The sequence below is a fragment of the Erpetoichthys calabaricus genome, chromosome 2, assembly GCF_900747795.2.
Source record: "Erpetoichthys calabaricus chromosome 2, fErpCal1.3, whole genome shotgun sequence".
Classification (NCBI taxonomy): domain Eukaryota; kingdom Metazoa; phylum Chordata; class Cladistia; order Polypteriformes; family Polypteridae; genus Erpetoichthys; species Erpetoichthys calabaricus.
This window is the reverse complement of record NC_041395.2, coordinates 327,578,759-327,596,870: the sequence shown is the minus strand read 5'-3', so window position 1 is coordinate 327,596,870 and position 18,112 is coordinate 327,578,759. Positions and strand designations below refer to the sequence as shown.

Sequence of the window (18,112 nt, the reverse complement as noted above, 5' to 3'; positions counted from 1 at the left end):
GGTATCCAGCAGGGCTGTGATGTAAAACTCCATTGTCTATGATGCTCTGCTGGAACTCGGGGCACCTCTATGTTGCAAGAAGGGCTCCACCTGGCGGCCTGGGGGTATTGGCCGGGATGAACGGCCGGCCATATTCCACAATATATATATAATATATATATTACAAAATCCAATGTCTGTCTGTATGTCTGTCCGCTTTTCACGAGAGTTCTACTTAACGAATTTAGATCGGGTTTTTTCTACGAGTGCAATCCCAAAAGTAAGGTCTCCTATTGTTTTAGAAATACAAACAACCGTTTATTTTCTATAATGTTTACATCATTTTAAAAGTTAAAGACTTATTTATTTTTCTACATAATCGCCATTTCGGTCGATGCATTTTTGTAGACGCTGTGGTAGTTTTAGAATGCCCATGTCATACCAGCTCACCGCCATGTCCTTCAGGAAGCGTTGAACCTCATCTTTCACCTCTTCGTCGGAGCAGAATCGCCTTCTGGACAAATGTTCTTTCAACTTAAGGAACAGGTGGTAGTCACTGGGTGCCAAGTCCGGACTATAGGGTGGGTGGGTGATGAAGTTCCAACCGCCGATCTTTACGCATGTTTTCCTCAAACTTCGCGACTGTCTCCTTGGAAATTGACGGTCTCCTGTGCGAACTTCGCACTTGGCGGTAGCGTTCAACGGGAGCTCCATTTTCAAGGGCTGCCAAGCCAAGATTGAGCATCCCAGCGAAGCCGCACATGCTTGTTTGGGAGTGGAGGATGCACCAATCACAACAGTGTGGCCAACAGCCGTACGAACAGTTTCTCTACGTCCCCACCGCTTTGGAGACCTTACTTTTGGGACTGCCCTCGTATAATTTGTTTGAACATTCCGGTTAATTTTTCAACTTCTCTCATCGCTCTAAGTATCATAGTTTGCTTGCAGGTGTGATTTATTTGGGTGAATCCGAGAGAGACGCAGCGAGCCGTCAGCCAGACATGCCAGCCTTCATTCAAGTCGCTCTGCCTTTCACCACATGTTGGAGCACACCTTGCCTCCACTTAGCTAGCGATACCCGTTTGTTCAGCAGACATTATCATTTCCAGATTGTTAAGGAATAACGTTTGATGTTTTAGAGAGAGAGATCAGAGCTACGTGTGCTTTGGGGGGTAGCTGCTGATCCCCCAGAGATATCACGGCCACGCACTATTCCCCTCACATGGGGGACTCTTTCCCATCAGAGCTGAAATACAGTGCTAGTGTTTGACGTTGGAGTGTACCTACATTCCGGTTGACCAGAATTGCATTTTATTTTTTTTATTGATTTTTAAAGTTTGTCCTGTTTCACTACTATGTGGATGGAGCCGCCGGGAGCAGCTAATAAACTAAAATAATGAAGTATGACCCCCAACCCCCGTTCACAACACAGTAACTGACATACAGCATCCCTGCTCACAATCCTCTTATCCATATTACTAACCGAGAATAAACCGGATATGGACGCAGGTACACGGCGATGGAACCATGAGACATAGTGCGCAGGCGCCTACAGCGCATGTCTCATAAACTGCAAGCGAAGTGCGATCCACCGCGAATGAAGGAGTCACGGCCCAAAAACGAAAGAGCTCAACTAACGTATATAAGACATGAAGCAACAACGCGCCCATAGCTAACGACTAACGACACTGCCACACAAAAAAGAGTATTCTGCGCTGCACCCCAGAGTCAAATGGAAGAGGCTACAGAGGTCCCACAGGTCCACAAAGATAGTACGGAAGGCGCGGGAAAGTACGAATGAACGCAAGTGCCTGCAACGCGTGTCTCACATGCCGCAAGCAAAGCAGACACGGCTCCAAAAAGAAAGAGCTCGACTGACGGAGATACAAAAAGAGAGTACAGAACCCTACATGTCCACACTACACAGCATAGTCAAACCCGACATGGTACGGAAGGTGCAGGCACCTACAACACGCATCTAAAGCACCGCAAGCAATAACCCGAGATAGTACAGAAGCCCCAAAGTTCCGGACTCAACAGCATATGTGAATCACATTACAGTAATACAATACCATATGTACTCACGGAAAACACAAACAGAAGAGGCTTCGCCGTCCCGCCCCACACACCAGATGGGTAATAAGAATAAACGAACGCTCCGTATTAAACATACGGCATCCTCACATGTCCAAAATACACAGCATATGTGAATCACATTACAGTGAGACATTACTAACAGTACAACGACAGAAAACGCTCCGTACAATGCACATCTAACACACCGTAGGCAGACCCCCGAGATGGTACAGAAGCCCCAGAGATACAGACTCCACAGCATATGTGAATGGATAATACGAGTACTCATAGACAAAATAAACACAACAGGCTTCGGCGTCCCGCCCCACAATCAAACCGGAGAGAGCACGCCGTCCCCAAACGTCCACAAAACACAGCACAGTCAAACCCGAGATAGTACGGAGGGCGTATGCGCCTACAACCACTACCACATGAAACACACACACGGCACCGGAGGTATAATATTAGCTCAACTAACGTAAATAAGCGCCTACAACGCGTCACGGCTCACAAACAAAGGAGCTCAACTAACGCAAATAAGAAATGAGGCAACGCGCCCATAGGTAACGACACAGCCACACAAAAAAGAGGATTCAGCCCCCCGCCCCAGAGTGAAACGGGAAAAAGTACGGAGTCCACAAAGGTCCACCATACACAGCATATTAGTACGGAAGGCGCGAGTTAGTACGAAAGCCGAAGGCGCCTATAACGCGTAAGAAGAATAAACGAACGCTCTGTTTTAAACGTACGTCATCCTCACACATCCAAACTGTAATGAGAATAAACGAACGCTCCGTATTGAACGTACGTCATCCTCACATGTCCAAACTATATAGCATAAGTGAATCACATTACAGTGATGCATTATTAACAGTACAATCACAGAAACCGCTCCATATTAACAGTACAGTAATCCCTCCTCCATCGCGGGGGTTGCGTTCCAGAGTCACCTGCGAAATAAGAAAATCCGCGAAGTAGAAACCATATGTTTATATGGTTATTTTTATATTGTCATGCTTGGGTCACAGATTTGCGCAGAAACACAGGAGGTTGTAGAGAGACAGGAACGTTATTCAAACACTGCAAACAAACATTTGTCTCTTTTTCAAAAGTTTAAACTGTGCTCCATGACAAGACAGAGATGACAGTTCCGTCTCACAATTAAAAGAATGCAAACATATCTTCCTCTTCAAAGGAGTGCGCGTCAGGAGCACAGAATGTCAGAGAGAGAGAGGAAAGCAAACAAATCAATAGGGCTGTTTGGCTTGTAAGTATGCGAAGCACCGCGGCACAAAGCTGTTGAAGGCGGCAGCTCACACCCCCTCCGTCAGGAGCAGGGAGAGAGAGAGAGAGACAGAGTTTGTTTTTCAATCAAAAATCAATACGTGCCCTTCGAGCTTTTAAGTATGCGAAGCACCGTGCAGCATGTCGTTTCAGGAAGCAGCTGCACAAAAGATAGCAACGTGAAGATAATCTTTCAGCATTTTTAGACGAGCGTCCGTATCGTCTAGGTGTGCGAACAGCCCCCCTGCTCAATCCCCCTACGTCAGGATCAGAGAAAGTCAGCTCAAGAGAGACAGAAAAGTAAGCCGGGAAGCTTCTCAGCCATCTGCCAATAGCGTCCCTTGTATGAAATCAACTGGGCAAACCAACTGAGGAAGCATGTACCAGAAATTAAAAGACTCATTGTGCGCAGAAATCTGCGAACCAGCAAAAAATCTGCGATATATATTTAAATATGCTTACATATAAAATCCGCGATGGAGTGAAGCCGCGAAAGGCGAAGCGCGATATAGCGAGGGATTACTGTAAGTGCAATTATTCATATTACTAACGGTTAACAACGGAGAACTAATGGAGTCACGATCACGGCTCCAAAACTATACAGCGTATTTCGGGTTACCCAACACCGGGGGTAGGGTAACAAGGGAAGCACCCTTGTTAACAGTAAATAGAATCATTGTCAGACTGTGTTAAATGTAACAGAAAATTAAGTAATTGCAATGTAATATCCCTGTTCAAAATCCTCTTCACATTCAGCCAATAGAGTAATTGTTATGCAGTCTTTAGACAATTCTTTGAATGCCTTGCTTATAATATACAACAGCTATTATTATACAATGTCCCTGTTTTCAGTCCTCTTTATGTACGGTATACTGGACTGATAAACTGTGAATTAAAAGCAGCAGCTGGTGTCCTCATGGCCTTCCGATACCAATGGTCAAACTGTGCTTATTTGGTGTTCTACCTGTTGCATAAGGTTAATGTGCCACGTTCATTGAAAGGGGAATTGTGGGAGGGTTTGCATATTTGTCTGCAAATGAAAAGCACTGAAACTTCCTGCGACTGCTTCCTTCTAGGCTCTATATGCTTTGCTAACATGGCCATTGCAATGTTGGAGCCCGCGCTTCCCATCTGGATGATGGAGACCATGTGTTCCCGGAAATGGCAACTAGGTGAGTGACAAGGCCTCTGCTGCCTTGGCAAATAATTTTGTTATGTATATTCCACTCAAAAACTACCATTTATTTATCTGCTACTCCATGTTCTTTGCTGTTAGAGAAGAACGAAACCACTCATGTAAAACTGAATGTATGGCACAACTTAAGAGTTTTACTTTGCAAAACAAATTGTGTTCCGACACGAGCAGAATTTCTGTCATTCGCTCATATACTTTCATCTCATCTGCAACCTCTTTTTCTTTTCCACGTTCAAAAGCTTGCCACGATTTACTATGGAGCATAGCGTGTAAAGTGGGGCAACTCGATTGGCATGAGTGTGTTTTCTGCTAGGGAGCTTTCCGGAAGGATCATGGCTTGGATTGGCTGATACAGATGGTGATATCCATGGCGTTACCTCTGACTCTAATGGAGTGGTGTGAGGCGGGACTGGCAGGCAGCCGTGCAATGATGGCGTGTGGAGCCCCATGGGGTGGTGGTACTGGATGATGGCCAAGGAGTGTCACCTGTGTGGAGTGACCTTAGCAAGTGATATTTCTAAGAAACTTTGAAATTCACAAAATCTCATTTTTTGACTTTTGCAATTGTAAAAATTGCATGTGCAATTATTTTCAGTGACAATTTCCTGAAAACTGGCAAAAATGAAATCCTGCTGTTTTGCTTGTCATTATCTGCAGTTCTGAACAAGAAAAACTGTTAATCTTAGGTTTGATAAATTTCTAATAGAATCCGTGACAATGAGGACCAACAGTAAACAATATCAAATGGTGGAAGAAAACAAAATCTCAAATTACTTGTGTCGCATAATCCAGTGATTCTCACCCAGTGGGTCATGAACAGAGGTGTGACCAGAACATCATGTGTGGGTGGGCATTTGGCTTGTCTGGGGGGGCAAAAAATATCCATCTATCCATCCCCATTTTTGTAGGGGGGTCAAATAATAATAACAACATAGTTTTATATAACATATAAAAGCAAATATTGTAGCATAAATCATAACCTATTGTTCAATAAAATTAACAGAGGCAATGGAACTTGTATTATTATTTTTTGTGAACAAATATAGAACTACATCTACAAAGTAAATATCAATAAAGTCAAATGTATACAACATATGAGAGCAAGAACAGAAACGTGGCTTATTGTAGTCATAGGAGGCTATAGGACATCAGTTTCCAGTGTTTAACCTGGATATTATCTACAGGACCAGTCTGCGGTTACACTTGGCAAATTCTGAAATAAATTCATTCATGTCTAGATTTTCTGTGATGTTTTTCTCATGTGCCAGAATGACTACAGTTCTCTTCCTTGAATGCAGCATTGTTCGGCGGAGTGGAGTGAGAATGCGGTTCAAAGTAGAGAAAGAGTTTTCGCATGCAGCTGAAGACACACCAATGATGAGTGCTGTGATGCAGACATGGCTCTGACGTGCGGGATACTAGATGCGTATTTGTGGAAGCTGCCACCGTTTTTTTCTAGAGCTTTTTTCCAATTAGTGTAGCCGTGTTTGGTGAATATGTCCTCGCGGTCCGAATTGGAAACACTAAATTTGTGGCAGGCAAAACAAAAGCTGCCATCACGGACAACAGAATATTCAAGCCATGGTCGAGACTGATACCAGCTTGCACTAAAACATCTGAGTGTCTTTCCGAATGCGCGCTTGGGATAATTAATTAAAATGGGCTGGGATGGGCTATCCATATTTAAGTCAGGCAGACCAGACTGTGTATTTTGTTGAAGGCAGAGGTTTGGAGTACCCGACACGGGCGCAGAGCTAGAGGATTGTGTAGGCTTATCTACATCGTTTGGAGTTTCAGTTCCCGACGTGGGTGCGCTGTGCTCCGTGTTGGTAACAGCGGTGCTGGGCTCAACCATGGAGCCAGCAGCTTGCAGAGGGACAGAGGTTGAAGATGTCTGCTTTTTAATAAGCCACCTATGCATAGCCTTTGGTGTTACCAACCAGAAAATAAAAGAAGAATGGAACGTATACGCTGTTTTAATTAAAGAATGTGGTCAACAAGTTCAAAACGTGCTGCAAAATGTGCGGCGAAGTGAACTGTGAGCAGCACGGTGCCTGTCTAGTGGAGGAGACACTGACGGATACGCTGCCAAATTCAAACGGGCCAATTGGAAAGCAACTCAGTTTTGAAAATCAAATGTTACTCTTCTCCAGGGTTTTCATTGGACAGACAGACCATTTTGCAGGGGGGGGCACGGCTTATCTCTGGGGGGGCAGTGCCCACCCCAGCCCCCCTGTGGTCACGCCTCTGGTCACGAACCACTTTTAGGTCATGGGCTGATGCCATTCGGGTTGCGAGTTGCTTTTATTTATAATAGTAGTGGGTCGCGAGAGGATCACGAAATGTGTCATGGCAGATTGCCACTCCATGATTGCACTTGATTCACTTTGACAAGTGTGCGCAGCTGGCCCCTCCTTTGGAAGGGTCATAAAGACTCTAAGAGTATACAGTAAAAAGGTGGGTCATGACACCAGAAAGGCTGGGAAACACTTGGCATAATCCGCAAGTCAGTTACCGAGTCATATGATCGCAATGCCAAAAAACACAAGGATGTTTGCTAAAGAAATCTTTTCATGAAAATATCCTTATGAACAAAAGGGGAGTACACTGGAATGAAAATGAACTTTAGATTGATAGATCTAAAAGGTACTGTATAACAGATAAATAGATCTGAAAGGCACTATAAAATGGATAGGCAGTGTGGTTGAATATGGTACTGCAGGTCCTGGGTCACCAAGCCGATCATCCCTCTTTAATAACATTTCAGAATTAAACACATAGGGCAGCTATGCATGCCTCTGTTACAAACAGTTGCAAACAAACACGTCAATCTGTTCTGGCAAAATTCTTTAAGGACCTCGGAACTCCGTCTTTCAGCTCAGTCGAGTCAAAACTGATTGTCTCGTTTTGGCAGTGGAAGGCTTTGAAGTTGGAAGACAGGAAGGGGCGGAGCCAATTGCCCTTGCCAGGGGTGTTCTTGCTGCTACAGAGGAAAAAGAAGAGGAGAAAGTTAGCATGAGCGCCCCCTCTTGGTCAAGGGTGGGCTTACATGTTTTATATGGAGGGTGATCCACAGATGCACATGTGTGATAATAGATAGATCTGAAAGTCAAGTCAAGTTGGGGAGCATGCACTGGTACAGCACGTTGCCACACCCACTACACCAGTGGTTCTCAATCTGTGGGGCGGGCCTCCCTAGGGGGGCGCGAAGTAACAAAAAGGGGGCACGAAGATGTGAAAAAAAGAAAACAAGAATCAAAAATATGAAAAATACATCTATTGAAACCAAAACAAATTAACTTAAACTACATTCTGACACTAGAAAAATAAATATAGAGTTAGATAAATGTCGATACAAGTTAAGTAGGTATAATAAAATATGCATCTATGATATATCATTAATTTAAAAAAGAACAAATTGGTATTAGTGGGCTCCTTTCAAAAAAATTATGCGATTAAAACTGTTATGAAAACAGAAAAGGTTGAGAAATGCTGCACTACATGATGAAACAACTCAGGATCCCGACTGGCAACCCCCTAGGCAGACACTGTGGTCCAGTCCCACCTTTCTGGAAATGACCCTCTATCTGCCGCAGCCACGTGTTATGTGGCTGACCCCTTGACCTGGTCCACCCACTCGGGTCCCCAACAATGAGGATCTTACGAGCCGGATCACCCTCGGGGAAACGTGCCACATGGCCATAGTGCCGTAACTGACGCTCCCTCACAATGCAGGTAATGTGCCTCATTCGGGATTCCATGAGCAACACAAAGTTAAACCAGCAGTACCCAAGGATTTTAGATAGATAGACAGATAGATCTTTATTGTCATTGTCACTTTTCTGGAGAGACACAGAACTGAAGGAGTCCAGTCTTCGTCTCAGGTCACTGGATAGCGTCCATGTCTCGCAACCATATAGCAAGACAGAAAGCACCAGGACTCTAAAGACTTGGACCTTCGTCCTTTTGCAGATATCGGGAGTGCCACACACCCCTTTCCAGTGACCTCATGACCCTCCATGCTCTCCCAATCCGTCTACTGACTTCATAGGAAGAGTCACGAGACACATGAATGTCACTGCCGAGGTAAGTAAACCTCTGAACGAGGTCGACACTCTCTCCGCAGTCAGACGCACTGCTGATGGCCGTGCCCAATAGGTCATGGATGTTGGTTTTTATCAGGACACTCACAAGCCCAGACACTCAGACTCCTTGCTCAGTCTCTCGAGTGCCCAGATCAGAGCCTCCATTGACTCCAAGAAGATCACAGCATTGTCCGCAAAGTCAAGATCAGTGAATCTTTTTTCGCCAACAGATGCCCCACAGCCACTGGACCCCACGACCTTGCCCAACACCCAGTCCATACAAGCATTGAATGGAGTAGGAGCAGAACACAGGGCAGCTCGATCAACTGAGTCGAATGCTTTATGAAAATCGACAAAGGCTGCAAAGAAACTCTGCCGATAGCCGCATTTGAAAGGCACTATAAAAATGGATAGACAAATAAACAGATAAATGTGTAAGGCACTATATGATACATCTTGTATCATATAAATTACATGTTGCCTGAAGAAGAGGCCTGAGTTGCCTCGAAAGCTTGCATATTGTAATCTTTTTAGTTAGCCAATAAAAGGGGTCCTATTGCTTGACTGCTCACTACATTCATAATGGCTAACATGGTACAACACCCTAGTACTATTATAGATAGATAGATAGATAGATAGATAGATAGATAGATAGATAGATAGATAGATAGATATGAAAGGCACTATTAAATAGACAGATTGATAGATAGTGTGAAGGGTGCCTCCCCTGAACCTTACCCAGCTGTGACCCCCACAGTGTGGAAAGGCAGGGCGAGAAAACTTGCATAGAACGATCTCCCCCAGGGTGCTAGATGGTAGCCCCCCTTAGGTTGCAGCATCGTCACGGATTCCCACAGGGCATCAAAGGAACTGCAGTTTGTCAGCTCAGCCCTATTGGGTTCCATGGGTGCCACTGGGAGGACTGGTGAACCCTACTTTGTTGGGCTCAAACCTTATCTGGAAATGCTTCTGAGAGACAGTTTCTGAACATTGGAAGTACTTCGGAGGGATTAGTTAAGAGGAGTTGCTGGCCACAAATCGAGAAGTCAAAGTCGGGAGGCAGTGGTCTATGCCCTTGGAGGAGGAAGGAGAACTGTGCTTGGTGTGTATTTTTTTTTTTTTTTTGCTTGTGATTCTTGTGGAGATGGTGATGGGGCTCAATTAAAAAAAAAATGATTTGAGGATAAAATATGCTTTACTGTGTCTGAGGTTTGGGAGGCTGCTGCACCCCCCAGTGCTCACAAGATAGACAGATAGATAGTGAAAGTAACTACAGTTAGGTCCATAAATATTTGGACAGAGACAACTTTTTTCTAATTTTGGTTCTGTACATTACCACAATGAATTTTAAATGAAACAACTCAGATGCAGTTGAAGTGCAGACTTTCAGCTTTAATTCAGTAGGGTGAACAAAACGATTACATAAAAATGTGAGGCAACTAAAGCATTTTTGGAACACAATCCCTTCATTTCAGGGGCTCAAAAGTAATTGGACAAATGACTCAAAGGCTATTTCATAGGCAGGTGTGGGCAAGTCCGTCGTTATGTCCTTATCAATGAAGCAGATCAAAGGCCTGGAGTTGATTTGAGGTGTGGTGCTTGCATGTGGAAGATTTTGCTGTGAACAGACAACATGCTCTCAAAGGAGCTCTCCATGCAGGTGAAAGAAGCCATCCTTAAGCTGTGAAAACAGAAAAAACCCATCTGAGAAATTGCTACAATATTACGAGTGGCAAAATCTACAGTTTGGTACATCCTGAGAAAGAAAGCAAGCACTGGTGAACTCAGCAACGCAAAAAGACCTGGACGTCCATGGAAGACAACAGTGGTGGATGATCGCAGAATCATTTCCATGGTGAAGAGAAACCCCTTCACAACAGCCAACCAAGCGAACAACACTCTCCAGGGGGTAGGCGTATCGATATCCAAGTCTACCATAAGGAGAAGACTGCATGAAAGTAAATACAGAGGGTGCACTGCAAGGTGCAAGCCACTCATAAGCCTCGAGAATAGAAAGGCTAGATTGGACTTTGCTAAAGAACATCTAAAAAAGCCAGCACAGTTCTGGAAAAACATTCTTTGTACAGATGAAACCAAGATCAACCTCTACCAGAATGATGGCAAGAAAAAAGTATGGAGAAGGCGTGGAACAGCTCATTATCCAAAGCATACCACATCATCTGTAAAACACGGTGGAGGCAGTGTGATGGCTACCAGTGGCACTGAGACACTAGTGTTTAGTGATGATGTGACACAGGACAGAAGCAGCCGAATGAATTCTGAGGTGTTCAGAGACATACTGTCTGCTCAAATCCAGCTAAATGCAGTCAAATTGATTGGGCGGCGTTTCATGATACAGATGGACAATGACCCAAAACATACAGCCAAAGCAACCCAGGAGTTTATTAAAGCAAAGAAGTGGAAAATTCTTGAATGGCCAAGTCAGTCACCTGATCTTAACCCAATTGAGCAGGCATTTCACTTGTTGAAGACTAAACTTCAGACAGAAAGGCCCACAAACAAACAGCAACTGAAAGCCTCTGCAGTAAAGGCCTGGCAGAGCATTAAAAAGGAGGAAACCCAACATCTGGTGATGTCCATGAGTTCAAGACTACAGGCTGTCATTGCCAACAAAAGGTTTTCAACCAAGTATTAGAAATGAACATTTTATTTCCATTTATTTAATTTGTCCAATAACTTTTGAGCCCCTGAAATGAAGGGATTGTGTTCAAAAAATGCTTTAGTTGCCTCACATTTTTATGTAATCGTTTTGTTCACCCCACTGAATTAAAGCTGAAAGTCTGCACATCAACTGCATCTGAGTTGTTTCATTTAAAATTCATTGTGGTAATGTACAGAACCAAAATTAGAAAAAAAAGTTGTCTCTGTCTAAATATTTATGGACCTAACTGTATATGATAGATAGATAGATAGATAGATAGTGAAAGGAACTATATGATAGATAGAAAGGTGCTATATGATAGACAGATAGACAGACAGGATATACAGCATTGATCATAAAAAAAGAAAAGTGAAGCCCCGCCTCTTCCTTGGTTATTAGCATGGAGTCCTGCCCAGTAGTTGCTTATTCATTAGGTACTGTCTCCTTTATGTGAATATTGCAGTGTGTGGCCAGAGAGATGTTTGCAACTAGAGATTAAAAGTTAAAGAAAGGCACGTGAAAACCTTATCAGGTGGAAAGTATGTGTTGTATTTGGGGTTCTTCTGGAAACTGAACATCAATTCAGTGCCACAGTTTCAAACTGCCAATGAAAAACCTGAAAGTACTGAACTACTGGCTTAATGAACAACAAATAAGGGGAGGGGTGGGTTTTCAATTCAAAAGCTTGATTCTCTTTTAATGCAGTATTGTTGTGCACAAGTGAATGGTTAATAGAACAATACGTGATTGGAGTATACAACTGACAGGTGGCTTATGTGACACAAATAATTTGAGAATTGAAGACAGAAATCTTGACCAATAAATGAGCAGATAGGGGCAGTTCTTTAATTCAAAAGCATGACAACCCCCATGGGAAGGGGCTTCCTATTTGTAGACTCCTTTCCTGGAGTTCTCAATTTTAATAATATTTTGAATGTAGTGGACTTGACATGAGTAACGTCAGATTTTTTCATGAACATTTTTGATATTGTTTGCTGTTATCCACTGTTGGTCAACACTGGGTCCTGTTCTATCAGAATTTTTATGTTCATTCTCCATAAAACTGCAATCACTACAAACTACATCGGATGAGTGACAAAGTAAAAACAAATCATTTTAGGATGGAGTATCTCTTTATGACATGCGTAGAGTGACGTGCACTCGTCAGATTAAGTAGCACTGCGTAAGAGCATTACTGCTCAGCATCCACAATAAAAGGCACCTGCAGGCCAACTTTCATCATTAATTCCTGTGTTGCTGTTAATAAATGAGATTTCAGCCTTTTGTTATATTTGCAACTATATAGACATTTATTTTCTATAGTGCCAAGCACTGTGGTGCCTGTGGTGTTCTTTAATGGCATTTTATGGTTCTTTACTGGGTCGTGTGGCTCTTTGTAGCTTCAACGCTTGACAAAGCATTTCATTCTGGGAAGGGTTCTTTGCATATGAAGTTGGTTGTTTATGCTTAGAGATATGTACAAAACAAAAAAAATTTAATGCATGGTAGGCTACCTAGCTGGTCACAATTAAGAAAACCTGCACTTAGCCCGTGTTATTGTATGTGGCAAGAGGTCTTTTAAAATCATGAGCCACGGCTATTTCACAGATCTGTTGCCATCTTTTCATGGTTATTTACTGTAAGGTGCCTGTTATGGATGTAAATAAATAAAGGCTCGTTCTGGAACCGCCATATGGATGGGTCTTTCGGACAATAAAAATGGTTCCCCTCTGGCACCTTTATTTTTAAGAGTGTACTGTTCGTGCCAATGATCTGGTTATTCTCGTCTCCTTTATTCTCCGTTGCGCTTATATTCAACAGTTACCACGAGACATTCGATTAAATTGTAAAACACTAATGTCATTTATTAGACAAGGTACAAACTTTCCCGACAGCTCGGCCGCGTGTGCGAGCGGCGGGTGTTAACATTAATGATGGGTCGTTCTTGAACGATTCGTTCATTTTGAACGAATCTTTAATGTGATTCAGGAAGAACGAGTCGTCTCGTGGGAGTGATTCGTTCAGTCGCGCATGCTCATTTGCGCAACTTCATAAGCTTAACCAACTCAGTCTGAGCCGGAAAGAGAATTGATTAGTTCATCTCTCGAGTCTTCGGGTTTGAGTCGTTCGTTCATCACGTGACAGCCCCATAAGCTTAACCTATGCAGTCTGAGCCGGAAAGAGAATTGATTAGTTCATTCCTCGAGTCTTTCGAGTCGTTCGTTCTTTTGTCACGTGACCACTTACCGGCTCAGTACCTCAGTCAAATACTAACGTAAAATTCCATTTATTGTATGTTGGATCATATTTAGAAATTATCATGAAATTATCAAAAATATCTAAAACGCATTTTCTTATAAATAAAAAAAGGTCTGTCAATTTCTGCCCCTATGATTTTGTTACTGTTTCTTGAGGATCTGTGGTGTGTTATTTTATAAATAAATAATCCTGTTACAAATAAATTATTGATTAATTTGTCCTTTTATTGTCTTTGTCTATCAGTAAAGTAAATAAACACTAGGCTATATAATAAAATAATACAAGCCTACAATTACAAAGTACTTATAGTTAATAATCGTACACTATTCTATAGCAGTGTTCATTTTTACTCCAATTTTGAGTTTCCTGGTATAATAATTGTTTTTCCTATGCAGACTTAACATACTGATCTAATATTTGTATAAAAAGATTGGTCAAAAAGGACATAATGACAAAGTAAAAGCAAATAACATTTTGAATTTGAATGAATAAGGTTAATTTAAAATATTAAGGCTATGATAACTTAAAACTTCAAGTTGTAACCCAAAATGAAATAAAAACTGGAGAGTTAAAATCATTTACAATCCAACATACAACAAATGGAATTTTACGTTAGTATTTGACTGAGGTACTGAGGTGGTAAGTGGTCACGTGACAAAAGAACGAATGACTCAAAAGACTCGAGGAATGAACTAATCAATTCTCTTTCCGGCTCAGACTGCATAGGTTAAGCTTATGGGGCTGTCACGTGATGAACGAACGACTCAAACCCGAAGACTCGAGAGATGAACTAATCAATTCTCTTTCCGGCTCAGACTGCATAGGTTAAGCTTATGTGTTAACTTAAGCTTACATGTTAACTTAACATATCCCACAATACCCCGCTTACCGACAGCCAATCAAAACCCGATTTATGATACAGTAAATCTGAAAGGCTGACCTTTTTTAAAACAAGCCGAGCACCCCTGCACCAAACAGGAACTTTTACGCACACTGTCTTCCATTTGTGTCACTCACTTCCATAATGTTCTGTGCCAATAAAAATCACTGAGAAACCTCGCATCCACCATTTTGTACACGCTACTGTCGTTGCTCTACTCTGCGCAGTCGCACTGACGTTCGTTAGCTAGTTGGAAAAGTAAAAAAGGAAAAGAAAAAACTTTTGAAGTAACGGATAGATTCTTGAGGCAATTGTCTACTCGGTCAAGTGAAAATAAGCCTGCTTTGTCAACGAAAGGAAAATGCCATTTATGCAGAGTATGGCTTTGTGAGTCCTTGTTCTCAGCACCGACTGCTATGAAGACAAAGCACAGGACATCTACTTGTGGGAGATGTTCTCAGGGTCTGCTCATCATCCATCACTCCCAGAAATGTGAAGCTATGTAATCCGAGAGAAGCACATTCGTCTCACTAACTTACCAAGTTCAAGCTCATTGAAATTGTAGCTCCCTTCGTTACTAAACCACATGTAATAATACTTTAACCACAAGCTAAAGCGCTGTCCTCTTTTACATTTTATGGCTAAGCCAGTTATTGTCAAAAACACACAAGTGCTTAATTGTTTAGTTTAAATGCATGAACTATTATTTACATATATACAGTACATGCTATAGAAAAGTAGATTTAAGTCCAGGAAAGCAATTTTACCGTTTACCCAAGAGTTCGTTCCCTGAAATCATAGATGAATTAATTCCCCTTATCGAACCAAAGCCGGCAAAACTAAACAGAGAAGAAAAAAAGTCTTCTGCAGGCCTGCTACTTGATTGCGATTGCGGCGTTAGTTGGCGACTGACTCCTTCGCTCGTATAATAATAATAATAATAATAATAATTCATTACATTTATATAGCGCTTTTCTCAGTACTCACAGGGAGGAACCGGGAAGCGAACCCACAATCTTCTACAGTCTCTTTACTGCAGCACTACCATTGCGCCACCTGTGAGGATAGCGCACACATACAGTACATCGTTCCATCCCAGATGAAGTAAGCCGACACTCGTCTCTGTCGTGGCAAATCGACGGTGATGATCGGTAAGCTGCAACGACACCCAGCAACCCAAACAGCTCCAATGCCCGCCACCGGATGTTTTCTTCAGCATTTCACGGGCGGCGCTCCACAGCTCACCGGTTTAGCGCTGTCGACACAGTCCGTCCATAGCTAACGATAGTTAACTCCGAGCTGGAATCAGCTCTTTGTTAAATAAACTTCTAGTTGGAAGTTTACCATTGGAAATAACATTGCTGACTGCAGCAGCTCAAATCTAAGTTTTTCAATACTTCCGCTGTTACTCTTTGCTTGCCCGCGGCGCTCTCTGACCCGCACCCTCATTTCAACCATCCATACATCCAACCCGCTATATCCTAACTACAAGGTCACGGGGGTCTGCTGAAGCCAATCCCAGCCAACACAGGGCGCGCACACACACCCACACGCCAAGCACACACTAGGAACCTAACCTGCATGTCTTAGGAGGAAACCAGAGCACCCGGAGGGAACACACGCAGGGAGGACCCGGAAACGAACCCGGGTCTCCTAACTGCGAGGCAGCACTGCTATCCACTGCGCCACCATCCATACAAATAAATTAATTTAACAAAAATGGCAGCTTTTACTTTATATTTTAAACATTGTAAATATAATTACAGAACTTAACATGCATAATAAAACAGTTTGTTTTAATCCAGTTTTAATGATATCATAAACATTGCCAAATCGTAACTCAAGTTTTAAAGGGCTACAAAATTCTATACAAAAATAATGTGGTGTAGTGTAGTTTTAAATCTAAACAACCTGAAATGTTCTTTAACTTTCAGGAGTTTTGTGCATTTTGTGATAATAAATTATTTGTTTGGTGTTTCCCTAGAGTGTGGATCCATATTTTTTTACCCCTTCTAAGGGGTCCCTGGTCTCAAAAGTTTGTAACTCTAAACAATCTATAAAAAGAAAGAAAGAAAGAAAGAAAGAAAGAAAGAAAGAAAGAAAAATAAATCATTTTCATTTTAGATGAGAACATTTTATATTTGCTTGGCTCGAGGCGCTCCATGATTTCCAGTTAATCTTGATCTTCTGTCCTCCCGGTCATCTGACTTTTTCACTGGACTCGTCTTTAGAGACTCACATCATATTATATATAAGGACACTACTCTTCTATTTGGTATTTATCTGTTTTTAAAGATCATTAGACTTTTTTTGTTACTTGAATGTAATTGCCTAATCTTATGTTTTTTCTTTTCTTGTAATTTTCTCTTTGACATCTTGTGAAGTACTTAGAGCTGCATTGTTTATATGAAAAAGTGCAATATAAATTTTGGTTGTCGCTGTCAAGTCTCCTGCGCCCATTCTTTGGGAGCTGCTCTTGATAAAGATGTCCCACGTTCAGACGTGAAGTCGCTGCTGATCTTTCTTGTCGCTCATTCTTAGGTGCGGTCTTGCGCAAGTGACTGGCAGGCATTCATTTCCTCTGCCGCCGCTCTCTGCCCATACATTAGGCGACAGTTTATCTGAACTCAATGAAGGACAGATCTCGATGTTATGAGGGAACACGGCGGTGACACGAAAGGCAGGTTGTGCGAGTGGGCGCCGCTCATTAAGACGTGAGCCGAGCTGAAAAGGACAGGAAATGAAATCGGGGCTGGGAGCAGACACGCGCGTTATTAGATGTGGCGGAGAGTTATTAGCGCCTTTATTACTTGGTGATGACAGGCGCCGAGATAACGCGCTCTTGTTAGTCGTTTACTTTTATTTATTTGTTTCAGGTGTTGCCTTTGTTCCTGCCAGCATCTCTTACCTGATTGGAACCAACATCTTTGGCGTCCTGGCTCACAAAATGGGAAGGTGCGTATACCTTGTTGATCTTCAAGCTGCGCGCTTCGTGTGATGTCAAGTGTGTTTCAGTAAATAGGAAAGCGAAGGAGCTGGACGGGCAAAATACAACCGTGAGGTCAGCGAACATGGAGAGCGAGAGAGAGTGCGAATGTGGCAAAGGTCTGCAGCCTGTCTGGGTCTAAGATAAAAACAGGGGCCGCAGGCAGCACCCCAAATCCCTTAAGACCTGGGCGAAGATCTGATCCACCATATAGTGCTTTTTATACAGTGCATCTGGAAAGTATTCACAGCGCATCACTTTTTCCACATTTTGTTATGTTACAGCCTTATTCCAAAATGGATTAAATTCATTTTTTTCCTCAGAATTCTACACACAACACCCCATAATGACAACGTGAAAAAAGTTTACTTGAGGTTTTTGCAAATTTATTAAAAATAAAAAAATTGAGAAAGCACCTGTACATAAGTATTCACAGCCCTTGCTATGAAGCTCCAAATTGAGCTCAGGTGCATCCTGTTTCCCCTGATCATCCTTGAGATGTTTCTGCAGCTTCATTGGAGTCCACCTGTGGTAAATTCAGTTGACTGGACATGATTTGGAAAGGCACACACCTGTCTATATAAGGTCCCACAGTTGACAGTTCATGTCAGAGCAAAAACCAAGCATGAAGTCAAAGGAATTGTCTGTAGACCTCCGAGACAGGATTGTCTCGAGGCACAAATCTGGGGAAGGTTACAGAAAAATT

At 42.5% G+C, this 18,112-nt stretch overlaps 1 protein-coding gene across 3 annotated transcripts in view; it reads left to right on the top strand.

Moving 5' to 3' along the window:
* Positions 1-18,112, top strand: part of slc18a2 (solute carrier family 18 member 2) — a 215,651-nt gene that overhangs the window by 134,554 nt on the left and 62,985 nt on the right. For all 3 annotated transcript variants that reach the window (XM_051923482.1, XM_051923480.1, XM_051923481.1), the window contains 2 exons: positions 4,416-4,511; positions 17,297-17,375. In XM_051923482.1, coding sequence (XP_051779442.1) covers positions 4,416-4,511; positions 17,297-17,375 — 175 coding nt within the window. The remainder of the gene's footprint in view (positions 1-4,415; positions 4,512-17,296; positions 17,376-18,112) is intronic.